The 14,964-nt window shown below is 38.7% G+C and overlaps 1 protein-coding gene across 3 annotated transcripts in view; it reads right to left on the bottom strand.

Moving 5' to 3' along the window:
- The window catches only part of LSAMP (limbic system associated membrane protein), a 629,681-nt gene extending 614,994 nt beyond the window's left edge, over positions 1-14,687 (bottom strand). For 2 of the 3 annotated variants that reach the window (XM_026493751.4, XM_044382283.3), the window contains exon 1: positions 14,053-14,651. In XM_026493751.4, the coding sequence (XP_026349536.1) occupies positions 14,053-14,207 (155 nt within the window). In that variant the 5' untranslated portion in view covers positions 14,208-14,651. Of the gene's footprint in view, positions 1-14,052 lie in introns of all 3 variants that reach the window. The other variant, XM_026493778.4, reaches the window with a different exon arrangement.
- Positions 14,688-14,964: the final 277 nt, after the last annotated feature.

Raw genomic sequence — 14,964 nt, 5'->3', positions numbered from 1 at the left:
CCCAGCAGGGATTATTTGCTCTTATTTGCCCTTGCTTACAAAGCTGGGGATTGGTAGAGGAATGCTTGGAGCTAGGTCTCCTTGCTTAGAAGCTGTGTTATTTCCATCATGTCATAAAACTATTTGAAAGACCATTTATAAAAGAATTCAACCTGATTTACTTATTTAAATTATGTTCTATTTAAATTATAAACTATCTTAAATTCTTTTTTTTTTTTTTTTACTTCTTTTTTGGGGGGGATGAAGTGTGATAGAAACACACATACAGATGAATAACATTCTTTTATATAGAGAGTGATAATTTATCTCTGTATAAGCTTTCATCCATTTTTATCTTATAATTCTGTCAAAACACAGAATCGTTTTATCTTTGTGCCATACACATAGTATGACACAAAGCTATCCTCTTATTTTTGTGTTATACACATGGCAGCAAGTTTGCTTCCCATGTTTTTATCCAAATATTGAACATGGCCGAAGACTGACTGAGAGAATCCTTCACCACTGTCAATCAGTATTTCTTTGGCATGATTATCCAATTAACTGAAACAATCTAGCTCATTATAGACCAATAATCTGTTTATATGTCTATCAGGAGAAACTTGTCCAAATACAGATACTCAGAGTAAATGGCATTTCCCTGATCTGCCAGTCTGGAATTTTGTTTGTTTTAAAGAAATCTATTTACCATATTACACTTTGTTCCCAGGGAACCCGTATTGGCTCCCAGTGGTCACTGCTTCCTTTTTAAAATGCTCTAGTAGTTAGGCTTTTGTTGTTGTTATTGATTTAATATCATTTTCCCCTTTTAACTAGGACAATATTATATGTCACCAATATTGTGAAATGGTTTCTATTTTCTACAGGGTTTCAAATGTTAGCAATAGTATGTCTATAATCATACTACCAAGTCATTTTATTGCTCTGAATATAATGCATCTGAGTCTTACACCTGAATTTGTTTGTATTATTCTAATCATTTCTTCACTTGCCTTGAATCTTTAATATTGAAAAGGGCATAAAAGCATAACTATGGTAATTTTACTTGACAAACAAATTTAAATTTAATTTAAATTCTTATTCTTCTCCTTCAGTGCCCAGTCTCTCATTTTCAGCAAGCATACTTGTTAACAGATCACAAGATCTCTTGGTGACTTAGAATAAAAGAGAATGGAAATTCAGTCTAGAATTGAGATCAGAAATATGAAGAATTGACTTTACATTTTTTTAAGTTATTTCTCACTTAGCTAATACACCATTAGTGTCTATCCTATAACCCAAATAGAAGAAATATTATCCGATCTTATTTTACTCCTTAGGGACTACTATGTATGTTAACCAAGATATAACAGAAATAAGAAACATTAAGTCTGGAAAAAAAACAACAACAAACATTAAGTCTGACTTCTCTTATAAAATAATTTTGGCACTTGCATAATGATTAATTAAAAATAAAACATATGAAAACAAATTTAGAAAGACATCATATGATGCTGCTTCTATATTGTACCTGTTAATATCCTTGATAACCTAGAAAATTTAGTTTTCTGCAATAAACTTCTCTACATTGGTACATCAAATTAAACTAAATTCCTATTAACATATACTATGACCCAAGTTCACAATAACATTCACATTTCTATCGTTTGTATGTAAATTTATCATACACACAAAAAAACACATGTATCCTTTTGCTTTTTATATATTATTATTAATATGTGCAAAAGAAACTAAAAAAAATTAAATCTTGTATTCAAAAAATCCATACAATGTAATTAAGTATATTTATGAAATAATTTGTTTATACATCATAACACATTCTATATAAATATATACTTCTAGTTTTAGAAGAACTAGATTTTGAGTTGTTTTATTTTTATACAAATATAAGGCGTTAATGCAAAAATATTTTTAAGTTTCCTAAACCACGATATTTATAAGATAATGTGGTTTAATTTTTTTTTATTTGAGCACATCACCATCCGACTAGTGACATTCACACATTTCTTCTAATGAACTCAATCATATTCAAAAACTTAATGTCAGACCAGACCAAAATCTCTGTTTAACAGGTAAGTAGGAACTATACCCATTTTGGAGTTAAAACAACAAAAGCTAATTCCCAACTTTCTGCAGTTAAGGTTTTGTGGAACTAAAGCCTAAATCCCTTGGTGTTCAATCTAGAAGTTTATCTGATCTAGTGATATTCTATAGACTTTAGGCAGTTCCTTGAGGTGCTGATGATATTAGATATTATTAGTTCATTATATTAGAGTAACAAAAGATAGAAGAGGGGCACCTGGGGGAGCTCAGTGGGTTGAAGATCCAACTCTTGGTTTCGGCTCCAGTCATGATCTCAGGGCCATTAGATCAAGCCACAAGTTGGGTTCCATGATCAGCGGGGAGTCTGCTTGAGATTCTCTCTCTCCCTCTCCCTCTGCCCCTCCCCCTGCTCACATGCTCTCTCTCTCCCTCTCTCTCTCTAAAATAACTAAATAAATATTTTTAAATGCTTTTAAAAAAAGACAGAAGAATGAAGGTCAAAAAGTCAAAAAAAAAACCATCTGCTAAGTTAATGATTCTGCAATAAAAAATGCTGACCTTAAGGTACGCTCTTATAATTACATCATGAACATGCATAAGATGACAACAATCTCAGTTATCACAAGACAAAGATCAGCCACAAACTGGCAACCATATGTGACTCAAAAACCATGAAGTAAACAGGTCTGACATAAGTGTGCTAGAGTGAAGTATAACTGAAGAAGCACAAAAATTAGAAATTAGGAAACCAAGTAATTTTCCAATCAATAGTTTCACATGTATACATTTGGCTACGCATAACTTAGTGCTGAACTGCGCGACTTTCATTTTTATCTATACTGTTCTCAGCAGAGAAGTATGGCAAATAGTAGCATGACTAAAGCACTACTTTAGAAAAGATATTATTAACTTTTGATAAGTTCAAAATATAGAAACTCAATATAGAAATGCATCACCAAAAAAATTATAATGGAATAAACAGCAATGCATTATTGTATGAGAAGCTGGGTTTCATTTTCCTCAGAGTTATAGGCTTTTCCTCTGACCTCATATAAATAATGCTTTTGTGCATTATGGCAAAACATACAAAGAGAATTTGGGATTATTAAAAAGTCCACTGTACAGTCAAGTTTGAATTTCCTCAGGAGTGAGTAAAGGGCTCAACACTGCAAAACCCAAGTAGGCATGATTGTTCAGTATGACTCATTACTTTGAGTCAAATGAGTGCAAGTGATCTGTACTTTGTCTCATTTCACAAGAAAGTAGAACAGATGAGGTGAATATACCTGCTGCACAACAATCCTGCCAACTCAGTCCCTGAAAGTTCACAGCCACCTCTAGAGGGAGAAAGCCTCAGCAGCTCCCAGAAGGTATATTCCTTCTCTTAAACTACCTGGGATTCTGAGCTCTTCACAGACATTGGACGTGACTCACTTCAGGTGCACTGAGTGGCTCCCAGTTTTGTCAAAAGCTCATCCATCAGTGAATGGAGCGCACTTTGTCTGGGAACCTGTGACTAAAGTCTTGCGTTCCCCTAAAATGCCCCCATATGCCCTTTTCATGCTCTAGAAAGCTGTGTTTAAAAAGAGTAGCTGTAATGGGAAATGTTGGGAGTGTTTCTAGACAAACCCCTTATCCCCCCAACCAGGGATAAGAAAATAATCCATCTCTGATTTTACTACTTAACCTTCTTCAACCACACATTTGTAATTTCTCTAGTAGTGGTTGGTTTTACCACTAACATATCTTGATTCATCTCTGCTCTCTCCTTCAAACTTATTTCCTCTTCCATAAACCAATTTCTGATCAGCTTGATTTACAGTATGACTACGTCGTCTCTGTTTCATTCAGTGAATAAATATTTATCCGAGCACCTACATGTACGAAGCTAAATTCTTGGATGGAAAATGAGAGTAGATGAGACACCTGTCTTTGAAGGACTGATTGTACATTTGAGGCAAGACAAGAGTGCCTTTAAAGTGCAGTAAATTTTAAGCTGAGGTATGCATATACCCAGCAATCCCACTTCTGGGCAAATATCTGAAGGAAATCAGTGTCCTAAAGAAGTATCTGTACTCCCATGTTCACTGCAGCATTATTCACAATAGCCAAGATATGGAAATAACCCAAGCATTCACGGATGAATAAATGGAAAAAGAAAACATGAGATGTATCTATATTATCTCTCTCTCTCTCTCTCTCTGCACACGCACACACACACAGACACCATGGAGTATTACTTAGCAACACAAAATTTTTAAATCTTGCCATTTGCAACAGCATGGGTAAACCTGGGGGGGGTATTATGGTAAGTGAAAAAAAGTTAGATAAGGCAAATATTGTACAATCTCAATTATATATGGAATCTAAAAAAGGTCTAAGTCATACAAACAGAGAATAGAATGGTAGTAGCCAGGGACTGGAATGTGGTAGAAATAGGGAGATATTGGTCAAAGGGTAGAATTTCAGTTATAAGATGAATACATTCTGGAGATCTAATGTACATCGTGGTGACAATGGTCCATAATGCTGTGTTGTAATGTGAAATTTGCATGCAGAGTGGATCCTGGGTGTTCTTGTCACACACAAAGAAAGGTAACTAAGTGAAGTGATAGATGTGTTAATTAACTTGATTGTAGTAACCGTTTATAATGTGTGTGTGTGTGTATAAAATCATCACACTGTACAGCTTAAATATATACATTTTTATTTATCAATTGTACCTCAATAAGACTAGAAGAGAAAAAAAAAAGATATGCAGAGAGGTTATCACCAATAGTAAACAGAGTACTTAGCCCAATCTGGGAGAATAAGAGAAGATTCCTGAATGAGATATCACCAAAACTAGCCTTGAGTCTGGAAGGAGCAGCAAGGAGGTAACCTAGCAAAGAAGTATGGTGGGAAAGAGTGGAGTGGTGGAGGGGAGAGAAGGTTCTAGGTAGAGAGAGTTTCATGAACAAAGGTAAGAGAAGGAAGTATGTGTGTATACACATTCACACGCTCATGACCAGAGAATGTAAGTGGTTCTGAATTAGTAGATGAAATGAGGTAGCAGGGCATGAGAGTTATCCAAGCTAAGGACCTGTGACTTCATGTTGTAGGTAAGAGAAGACTTTGAAGGATCTGGTGATATTTCCAGATTGATACTGGAAAACAATAGGCCTAGGATAAACAGGTGAGATCAGGGCCATGATTCTGCCAACTACATGGTGTCTGAAAGGATTAAGTAAAATAAAGATGTAATCTGGGAAAGTTGCCTAAGTCAGGGAAAAGCAAGTAGTGTTAACTCTTACCTCATTTCAGACCTCTATGTCTATCTTTTCCTTACCTCACTAGACCAGGTTTTATGATCCCAAACAAGTTTGAAAAAGGTAGAGTTCAGCGCTCTGAGAGTTCTTCATGTTACCCCTTGGTTACAGCAGCTTTGATACAGAGCTTCGCTTATATCCCTGACCAAGCTAGCTACCTTGGTAGTATGTCTGGGGTGTAAGTCCCTTATTACTGATGGCTCTGCCACGTGTAAGCCAGCCCTTATGCCATAGACTCTCTTCTGCTCTGAATTTCTGCCTTGTGACTAAGTCTCTATACGAGCTGACATACTTCCCTGTGACACATGCCTGCCTACCTGTAGAGCTCACTGTGAGTTGCTAACCTGTTATTTTCCCCTTATGGTGCTCTGTACTTTTTTTTTTTTTTTTTTTTTTGGTGTAACATGCTGGACCTCCCTTGGCTCACCTGTTAAGAAAGCTTCATGAAACCTTGTTCTACATGACACACAAGAAACCCCCAGGCACTTGCAGTAGAACTTAGCATCCAGTGCCTCCACCATCCCAGAAGACTGGTCTGTATCTACGTTGAGTTCCTCCCAGTGACCACCAGCAGCCCCATTGTTAGCCCAAAATAAATTCTGTACAAATTAGAAAATAAATTCTACCTCCCTCAAAGAATTTTAAGTATAATCTACAATGACTGCAATGTGTAGAAAATCCCTTGAGGTTGTGTAAAGGATAGCCTACAAACTGGAGGCAGAGCCTTGGACCATGATCTCACTGTGCAGTCATCCTAATCAGGGTCTCCAAGAGGGACAAGTAAAAGGGGACTTAACCAGGTAGTAAGTCATAAGTAACAATAAGGAGGTAATAGGGTTGAGGAACCCAAGTCAAATACTGGGGTAAAGAGTTAAGAATTCAGATAAGAAATCTTAGTAACAGGCAGAGTACCAGAAACAAAAAGGAAAACAAAACAAAACAAAAAAAACTTTAAAAAAAAAGGTTATATAGGTTCTGCCAGGTACAAGACTGGCTTTGCAAATAAGATAAGATAGAAGCATCAAGTGAAGAAAGAAAGCCTATGACAGATGACAGTGGACAGTAAAGTATTTACTGAAACTTCTTCCTTGACCAGCAATAGCTGGAGGATCATTCATAAGAAAGTTTAGCTTTGATTTTCAGGGATAAGAGAGAGAAAAGAGGAAAGGAAGAAGAGGGGAGAGGAGCAGAGATGAGAGGTATAGAAAGAAGGGGAGAGAAGGGTAGAAAAAGGAAGAGACAGGAGAGGAGGCAAGTGAAGGGGAGGGGAAAGATAGAGAGGGGAGGAGAGAAAGGAGAGAAGAAAGGGAAAGACACTTCTGGCATAAGTTTATTTTTTATTTTTTTTTTAAGATTTTATTTATTTATTTGACAGAGATAGAGACAGCCAGCGAGAGAGGGAACACAAGCAGGGGGAGTGGGAGAGGAAGAAGCAGGCTCATAGTGGAGGAGCCTGACGTGGGGCTTGATCCCGTAACGCCGGGATCACGCCCTGAGCTGAAGGCAGACGCTTAACCACCGTGCCACCCAGGCGCCCCGTGGCATAAGTTTAAATAGCGTATCATGAGATAGCATGAAAACCAGAAAGATAGCTTCAGTGCTACTGTGGAATAAAAATCTCTGAATGAGAATTAGGAGACATGAATTCTAGTTCTAATCACTCAAATCTTTAGACAACCAACTAAATTGTTCTCTTCTCAGTTACATCAATTTATTATTATTATTATTTTTATTTGAGAGAGAGAGAGACAGCACAAGCTGGGGTGAGGGGCAGAGGGAGAGGGAGAGGGAGAGGGAGAGGGAGAAGTAAGCTCCCCGCTGATCAGGGAGCCCAACTCAGGGCTCAGTCCCAGGACCCTGGGATCATGACCTGAGATGAAGGCAGATACTTAACCGATTGAGCCGCCCAGGCTCCCCCTCAGTTACATCACTTTAAAATGAGATGGTGGTGGGTGGGGGTGGTTGGGTGGTACTTGGCTCAGGTCAGGATCTCAGCAGAGAGTCTGCTTCCCTTATCCCTCTCCTTTTGCCCCCTCTCCCACCCCTTACTCACTCTGTCTCTGTCTCTGAAATAAGCAAATAAATATAAATAAATAAATAAATAAATAAATAAATAAATAAATAGAATGAGATGGTGGACTGCCTAATCTCCAAGGCCTTTCCTACTCCAGATTTCCACAAAATTAACAAAATCTGAAGGAACGTGTTTTCTTTTGTGAAGGTTAATCACTCATTAACTTGAGATAACACTTTGATTACAAGTGACTACAAAAAACCCTCACTCACCCTGTACTCCGGATAAGAAACTCAACTAATATTCTAAGATACATGTAACTTTAAATGACTTTAAAGGGGAAAAAATGATACAAACATAGAGCAGATGGCCATCCTTGACTATAGAAATAAAAACAAAAAGCCCATTTTATCAAATTTCCTAATGTTCTAAAGGTTATTTCCTACCATGAATATGACAGTAATCTTACTAAGAGCTTATATTTTATGCCATTTTATAGTTTATAAAACACTCTAATACATAGGTCATTTGATCATCATAAAAATAGCTTTTGGAGTAAGCCAAGTAATTGTCAGTTATTCTCATTTAATAGCTCAAACTACTTCAAGCTATTTAGATCTAGGTCTTCTGAGTATTTGTTAAGGATTCTGAACTTACTATATCCTTGACAGTCTTTAATTATGACACAAAGACTTGATCCTAAGTTTCAGCTAAAGATTGATCACCATGTAAAATTGAGATGAAGTCCACAAACATGTAACTTTCATACTGTAACTCATATATTTGTGTATATGGCAACATAAATGCACACAATTAAGCCTGTTTGAATAAGTTAACACTGAAGACTATTTTTCTTGCCCAAATATTATCTCTTTTCTCTCTTAGAGAAAGCCCTGAAAAAAACATAGAACTGTTTTGTGTCTTGCCTGATATAAATGAAAGTGAGAACACAGGACAATAATCTTTTAAAAACCAAGTTTTAATGCTATTTCAATAGATACTATGTAAATTGGATCCATATTAAAATAAAGTCACTCCATTTTCCATGGCATTGTAGTTACGGGATCGTGTGGTAAAGATCTCAACTCTTCTCTCCTAATTCAATCTGTACATTTTTGCCGTTGACATATTTCCCAAGCCATACAACATGACTTTAATTTTTTACTGCCCCAAAGGTGGTTTGTAAAAGAGATTCCTCAAATGGTAAAGCAGTGGTTCTTAACTCTATATACATATCAGAATCAGTTTTTAAAAAATACCTATGCCAGGCCCTACCCCAAACAAATTAAATAAGAATTTCTGAAGGTAAATATACTGCTTCAGTAATTTTTGAAAGGTCTCCAGTTGAGGTCTCAAGCAGCACTTCTCTGCCTTTAAGGTGTTTGTGAATCATTTGGGGATCTTGTTAAAATGCAGATTCTGATTTGTTAGGTGTGGGATAGACCCTGAGATTTTGGATTTTAAACAGCAACTGCATGATACCTAAAATACTCATCTGCAGAACACACTTGTAGTAGCAAGAGTCAGTGGTTCTCAAAATGCGGCCCAACCCTGCAGCATTAGCGTCATCAAGAACTTCTTAGACATGCGAATCTCAAACCCTACCAGAGACCTACTGAATCAGAAACTCTGCAGGTAGAAGCCAAGCCATCTGTGTTATAACAAGCACTCCGGGTACACCTTCTGAAGCACCTTCAAGTTTGAGAAACATTGGTCTAAGCAAAAGAGCTCCGTAAATGCAGAACAACTGGTTGAACGTGGTTGGAAAATGCCTAATATTCTGATGCTTATGTAGCAGTTTACAACTGAACAAACTTCCCGACTTTATCTCTTCTGAGCTTCTGAAAACAACTCTGTGCAGTAAGTAGAGTAACTAAAATAGGGAGGTTCAGCATTTTATAAATGAAACTGAAGCTCAAATATTTAAGGGATTTGTTCAAAGTCATGTAGCAAACAAGAATGGAGCCAAAATTAGAGTCCAGGTCTTCCGCGTCGTAGAAACTAACAAGCAGGGCACTCTGAAAACAGGGCAGACGGCTGTAAGCCATAAGTAACGGCCTGAAGAGAAGGGCTCTCTAAGGCACAAGCGATGACAGCAAGGGGTACCAGCACACAGGTAACTTCCTATCACATGAGTTACAGACATTTGTACCTGGAGCCCTCAAAGACCACAGCAAAATATGCACTAATCCTCTTTTTTCCCGAGTTTGCTATTATGTAGAACTAGCTTTGAGAAACACAAATGTTTAACCCTCACCAACTAAACTGAGTGGTAAGTCAGTCCCCTTTGGTTGTTCACTCCACAGTTCTACAAATAATTCATTCAAAGTCAGATGACATAGAACGGAAAACCACCTAATTATGTGAGGTGTGTGCGTTTCATATTTATAAAAACACAAATGATCACAATTTGCATGTGTCACATGAGGCTGCTGTGTTCCTCTGTCCATAAGTAACAACAAATGACACAATTCACAGGTACGTCAATGTTAGAAAGTATGTCGAATATGCCGAATTCCTAGACAAGATATAGTGTGCTATACTCTATCATTTACCAAATATACTTGATAAAGGATTTAATGTGAAATGAAGTGTTCTTAAAGTATCAGTAATAACCAATAAATGTTGATTAGTGATTTAGCCACAGAGAAAGAAAACTTCATAATTGTCACAAACTTTCCCCAAAGACCGATGCCCACAAAGTTTGTTTTCAAATAGTGAATTACAAGTGGTAGAAAAATCACATATTGTGTCAGAAGTATGTTTGAGTGTTGACACTTTCTTTATAAATGTAGGCGTTCCAGATGCCTTATAGAAGAGAAGCCATTTTTCCCTTGAAATTTGCACAAAATTCCCACACTGCACTGTCAAATAATCATATCTTTTGTGTTGTTTCCTTTTTTCCCCTTAGTATAAAAACAACAGAATAATGACCTAGAATTTTGAAAAAATTAAAAACTTAGCTATGTTAAACTAACTTAATTTCTTATACCTAACTCTTATTAAGTACATTTACATTTAAATGGGAAAACTGTTATCACCATAAAATGTATCATAGTATCTTGCAAACATCAAATAGGGTCAGAATTGTGAAATAAATAAAATTTCAATACCTCAAATTTAAAATATTTAAACCCACAACAGTGAAACCTCTGCATTTTATCATATACGCACTTAGGTAACATGTACAAATATGCATATATACATCATTTTTACATAGTTACCTTCTGAACAGATACATTAGAATCAATTATTTTATAATTATCTTTCTAGACATATGCTACTGATATTAAAAATACAGTCAGTGGGACTGTTAGAGGTGAAATTTTAAAGGCTAGATTAGAACACTATTTCCATCTTTCCTTTGACTTATCAAGAGAGCCATATGATTTCAACCTGCCAAAATTAACCAGGTGGTGAATCTCTTTGGGAGCCTGTGTGCCAGGGCAAAAAGTTAGAAAAACCAGTGCTAGAGTCATGTCCAGTAATGGATGAACTCCTACACTTGTTGAGGGGTGGCAGGTGGGCTCTGTTCGGAAAAACACCTGACACACTCCCACAAGTCAAGTCCTGTGGGTATGTCTTACACTTTACTGTGCATACAAATATAAATGCAAATTCTGGTTCAGTATCTAGGAAGAAACCCACCTACTGGTCTGTTACAGACCAGTTCTGTCTATGCCTAAGACAGAAGATGGTGTGTGGTTTTCTTTAGTTCTTAAAGGACCTCATAACGAACCTCTGAAGATCTAGATTCTTGTCTGGGATACACAGGGTGAGGTTGGTATACATGAGAGTATTTCTCTTTCCATGTAGTTCTGTCACCTTCATTCTATAGTCTTTTGTTGTTTTTTCCCCCCAAAAGATAGAAATTACAAAGCAAGACCCCAAGACTAGTATTCATCTCCTATCATAATTATACAAAAATGAGCAACAGTTCCCAAAAAATACACTTTTTTTTTTTCCATGGGAGTAAGGCAGTAAAGGTAAATGTTTTGGGGATGGTCAGCCAAACTCCTGTCACTGGGCCACCAGAATTGCAAACCTTCCTTGTCTCCCATTGCCATTTCAGATTATTCAGGGCCACAGATTCACTGAGACAATTTTTTTTTTCTCCTTGCCATTTCACTTTCTCAGTGCCAAACATCTACTGTGGCTTCCAATGAATCAAGTTCTCCTTCCTCTCCTCCCCTGGAAGCTCATGCTCCCAGTAAAATGTCACAAATAAAGTAGAAGCAAGCCTTTCCCAGGCTAGACTTGTAAACAGAAAGCAAGAAAACCATTCTTCACTGGGAGACTGACCCACAAAGCTTACTGGGCTCAGTTAGAGATTGAGAAGAAGGTCAGCTAAGAAAACAAAGGGAACTCTCTCCATAGTTACTTCTGATAGAGCTCCACCAACCCAGAAATAAAAGCCTTGCCCAAGGCAAAGGAAATTTTTAAAAAAAGAGGGCACATTAGGTGAGGTCTGGAAAAGCAACGGACTCTCACAGGTGACTTCTCTGCATGCTCTGTTTGTCTATCTTCTCTTTCCCAGTGAATAACTGCTTCTATATTTATTCTCATTTCTCACTCCCTCCATTTCCACATTGTAATGTCTACTAAAGTGTAATGCTTTAAGACTCCATTTCTTTTAAGCCAGAGACACATGGAAGCACATCCATATCATATGTAGATATTTATGTAGTAAAACACCTCTCATAGACATAGACTTCCATGCATATGCTATACGAAAATAAAAGAACATCCTTTTTCTTCTGAATTAACATTTAGATGTTTACCTAACTCCTTAATAACTATAGCTTAAGATAAAGGCGATGCTGACTTACAAAGTTCATGGGCATTTAAATAAAACCTTACACATCCAGGGTATTCACCTTCCCCACATTCAGTCTCCTAATCAGCAAAAACAAGTCTTCCTGGGGATAGCATAAATTTATATAGAGTGCTTCACTAGTAAGGGTTAATGATGTTAGGGAGTATGAATGTTAGCAGTTGGGATGGCATGCTTATGTGTTTGCAAAAAACATTTTCGGCATCATATCCAAATCCCTTTGCAAACAGATAAATTACTCTATAAATCTTATTACTCCATGTGGATAAATCACACATGCAGGTTTACAGGGCTGGAAAGCTGGTAGGGAAAATCTGCTTTAGATGGTAGGATCTTTGGGATTCAAAATCACTCAATGCTCAGGAAACGAAGAAACAAGCACTTACACATTAGGATTTTCTGAGTTTTTACAATCTGCAGCAACACACACACACACACACATACATACACACACAACACAACACAACACACAACACGTACACATTCCTCTCTAACAAGGCTAGAGATCCCAAAGCAGGACACTGTGACAGCCAACCAAATTTATTTCTGAGGAAAGGAAAGAAAACTTTGCTGCTGTAGGCAGCTCTGCTCGAGAACTGCTCCCTGATGCCCCAGGGTTTATGCACTATCAGCTCCTTGCACACAGATTAGAGGTTTACTTTCTACCCTCTACTGTTTTTTATTGCCGCAACAAGCAATATTAACTGTATGGACAGACTGACACTGGGTCATTTTATTTGGACAAAATGAGATTTTAAAGAATCTCCAAGGAGAACATTTTTTTTCATTCTTTTTTTTTGAGGGGGGGGAGTGGTATCTGATAGAAACTTAAGAAAGCTAGAAAAAAAGACTACGGGTATGTGCAGAGGGTGGAGGAGGGGAAGAGAAAAGAGAAACATAGGAAAATAGGAAAAGAAGCTTGAAGCTTTTTTTAGAAATAGAATTATGGCTAGGTTCCATATGAGTTTCTCCAGCTCACTGTCCCTTATAGGGGTCAAACTCCCAAGGACTGGGACTCTCCCTTTCCAAATTTCAATCCCAAATTATATTGCAGAGTTTGGCAGAGCCACACAGAGATAGGACTTTAAGGTCAATAATCAATTTGAAATACCCATTTTACGCCAGGTTAATTCTTGCCTAACCTTTGCGCTTAACATTGCTATTCTTAAATATCAGCAATTTGGCAAGTTCCTTTTTTTTCTTCTCTACTTTCATGTGTTGATGTCCATACACATTCCAGAAAAGGCTCAGTAACCAACCAAAGTTCTAAGATTGATTTATTGCTCTGGATGTCAATTAGACGATCCTTACAGAAAGTCTCCAGTCAGAACTACTGCTGGGGCAGAGCGAGAGCCTTGAGGTGCATACATCCCCCCCCCCCTTTCACACACACATACACACACACATACACACACACACAGCACAGAGAATGCAGTACTGTGTATCACTCTCTGAGAGCCATAATTCAACAACTCTTCTTTCCTGATTAAAGAATCCCAACAAAACTCTTAAGTGCAAAGCATCTGAAATTACCAAAGCAAGAATACTGCCCAAATGTCACTAATACCATAGGTGAAGTTAGGCTTTCTTGGTAAGAGAAACAAGGTCCTAAGAAACCAAACAACATTTAACCAACATTGCTGGTCCTTGAGGGGAAACAGAATTCCCTTGAAATTTGTTGGCAGATACCTGCGCACGCAGTAAAAGGCGCGTGTACATGCACACACACACACACACACACACAAGCCTGCAGCATCAGAAGCTGGAGTTGAAGATCACACATACAGCGCACACACACACACACACACACACACACACTCGCGCACAGCAGAAAAGTTGCCCGAAAGCCCTACCTGAGGATGGCTGTGTCCCCCTGCCTCACGGTGATGTTGTCCGTGCCTCGGTTAAAATCCACGCTGCGAACAGGCAGTCCTGTGGGAAGAAGGCAGAGCAATCTCAGTAGGACTAGCGGCAACTGTTTCCGATCAGGCTGAACTCTGGCGACCATGGTGGCCACGCCGAGGTGCAGGTCCGCGCTGTACTCTGGAGGGTGTGTGCGTGCTGCTCACGCCGAGAGGGCTTTACAAACACGGGGCTTTCATCAACAGCCAAGCAGAACGGGCTTTGCCAGTTTGTGCTCTTTTCCACTTTGCCTCTCTTTCCCTGGCTCAGTCTCTCTTCCGTCTAAGACTTAACAAAGCCTCATAAAACCCAAGCAGAGCGGGGGGAAAGTCAAAGGAACACAATTTAAAAGGAGAGAGTACAAATATAAAACCCTCTAGAAAAGATGAAGAGAAAGCTGCAAAAGGAAGGTGTTCTTCTCTGGTCTGTCTGTGGCTGGATGCTCCTTTGCCAGTGTCTGCGCTGAGCTCCTTCCCTCCCTAACCCACTTTCCCAGGCGGGCGGGCAGGCAGGCGAAGGAGCCGGCACCAAGCCTGCCAGGGAGTGTAAAGAAACCCACACAGCAGCGGCAGCAGCCCAGAGTCCCTGCCCCCCTCCCTTTCCTGTTTCTCCCTCCAGTCCCTCCCCTCCGCTCGCACCTCCCCCGCCCCCGCGGATTTCAACAGCCCCTCCACGTCATCCCCTCCGCCCTCCCTCCGGCCTGGCCCCTCGCTTTGCACAACTGCCCCCTTCAGCAGCCGCCAGCCTCAGTGAAAGCCTGATGCGCCTTTAGGTTGTCAGGACAACAGCTCCATCTGAGGCCTGGCTGATTTCCTTAAGAAGAGGGAATGGAGCTTGGATGTACTGTGCAAGAGAAAGGGGAG

Source organism: Ursus arctos, unplaced genomic scaffold (assembly GCF_023065955.2).
Source record: "Ursus arctos isolate Adak ecotype North America unplaced genomic scaffold, UrsArc2.0 scaffold_4, whole genome shotgun sequence".
Classification (NCBI taxonomy): Eukaryota; Metazoa; Chordata; class Mammalia; order Carnivora; family Ursidae; genus Ursus; species Ursus arctos.
Note: the sequence above shows the minus strand (reverse complement) of the source record. Positions and strands in the feature narration are given on the sequence as shown.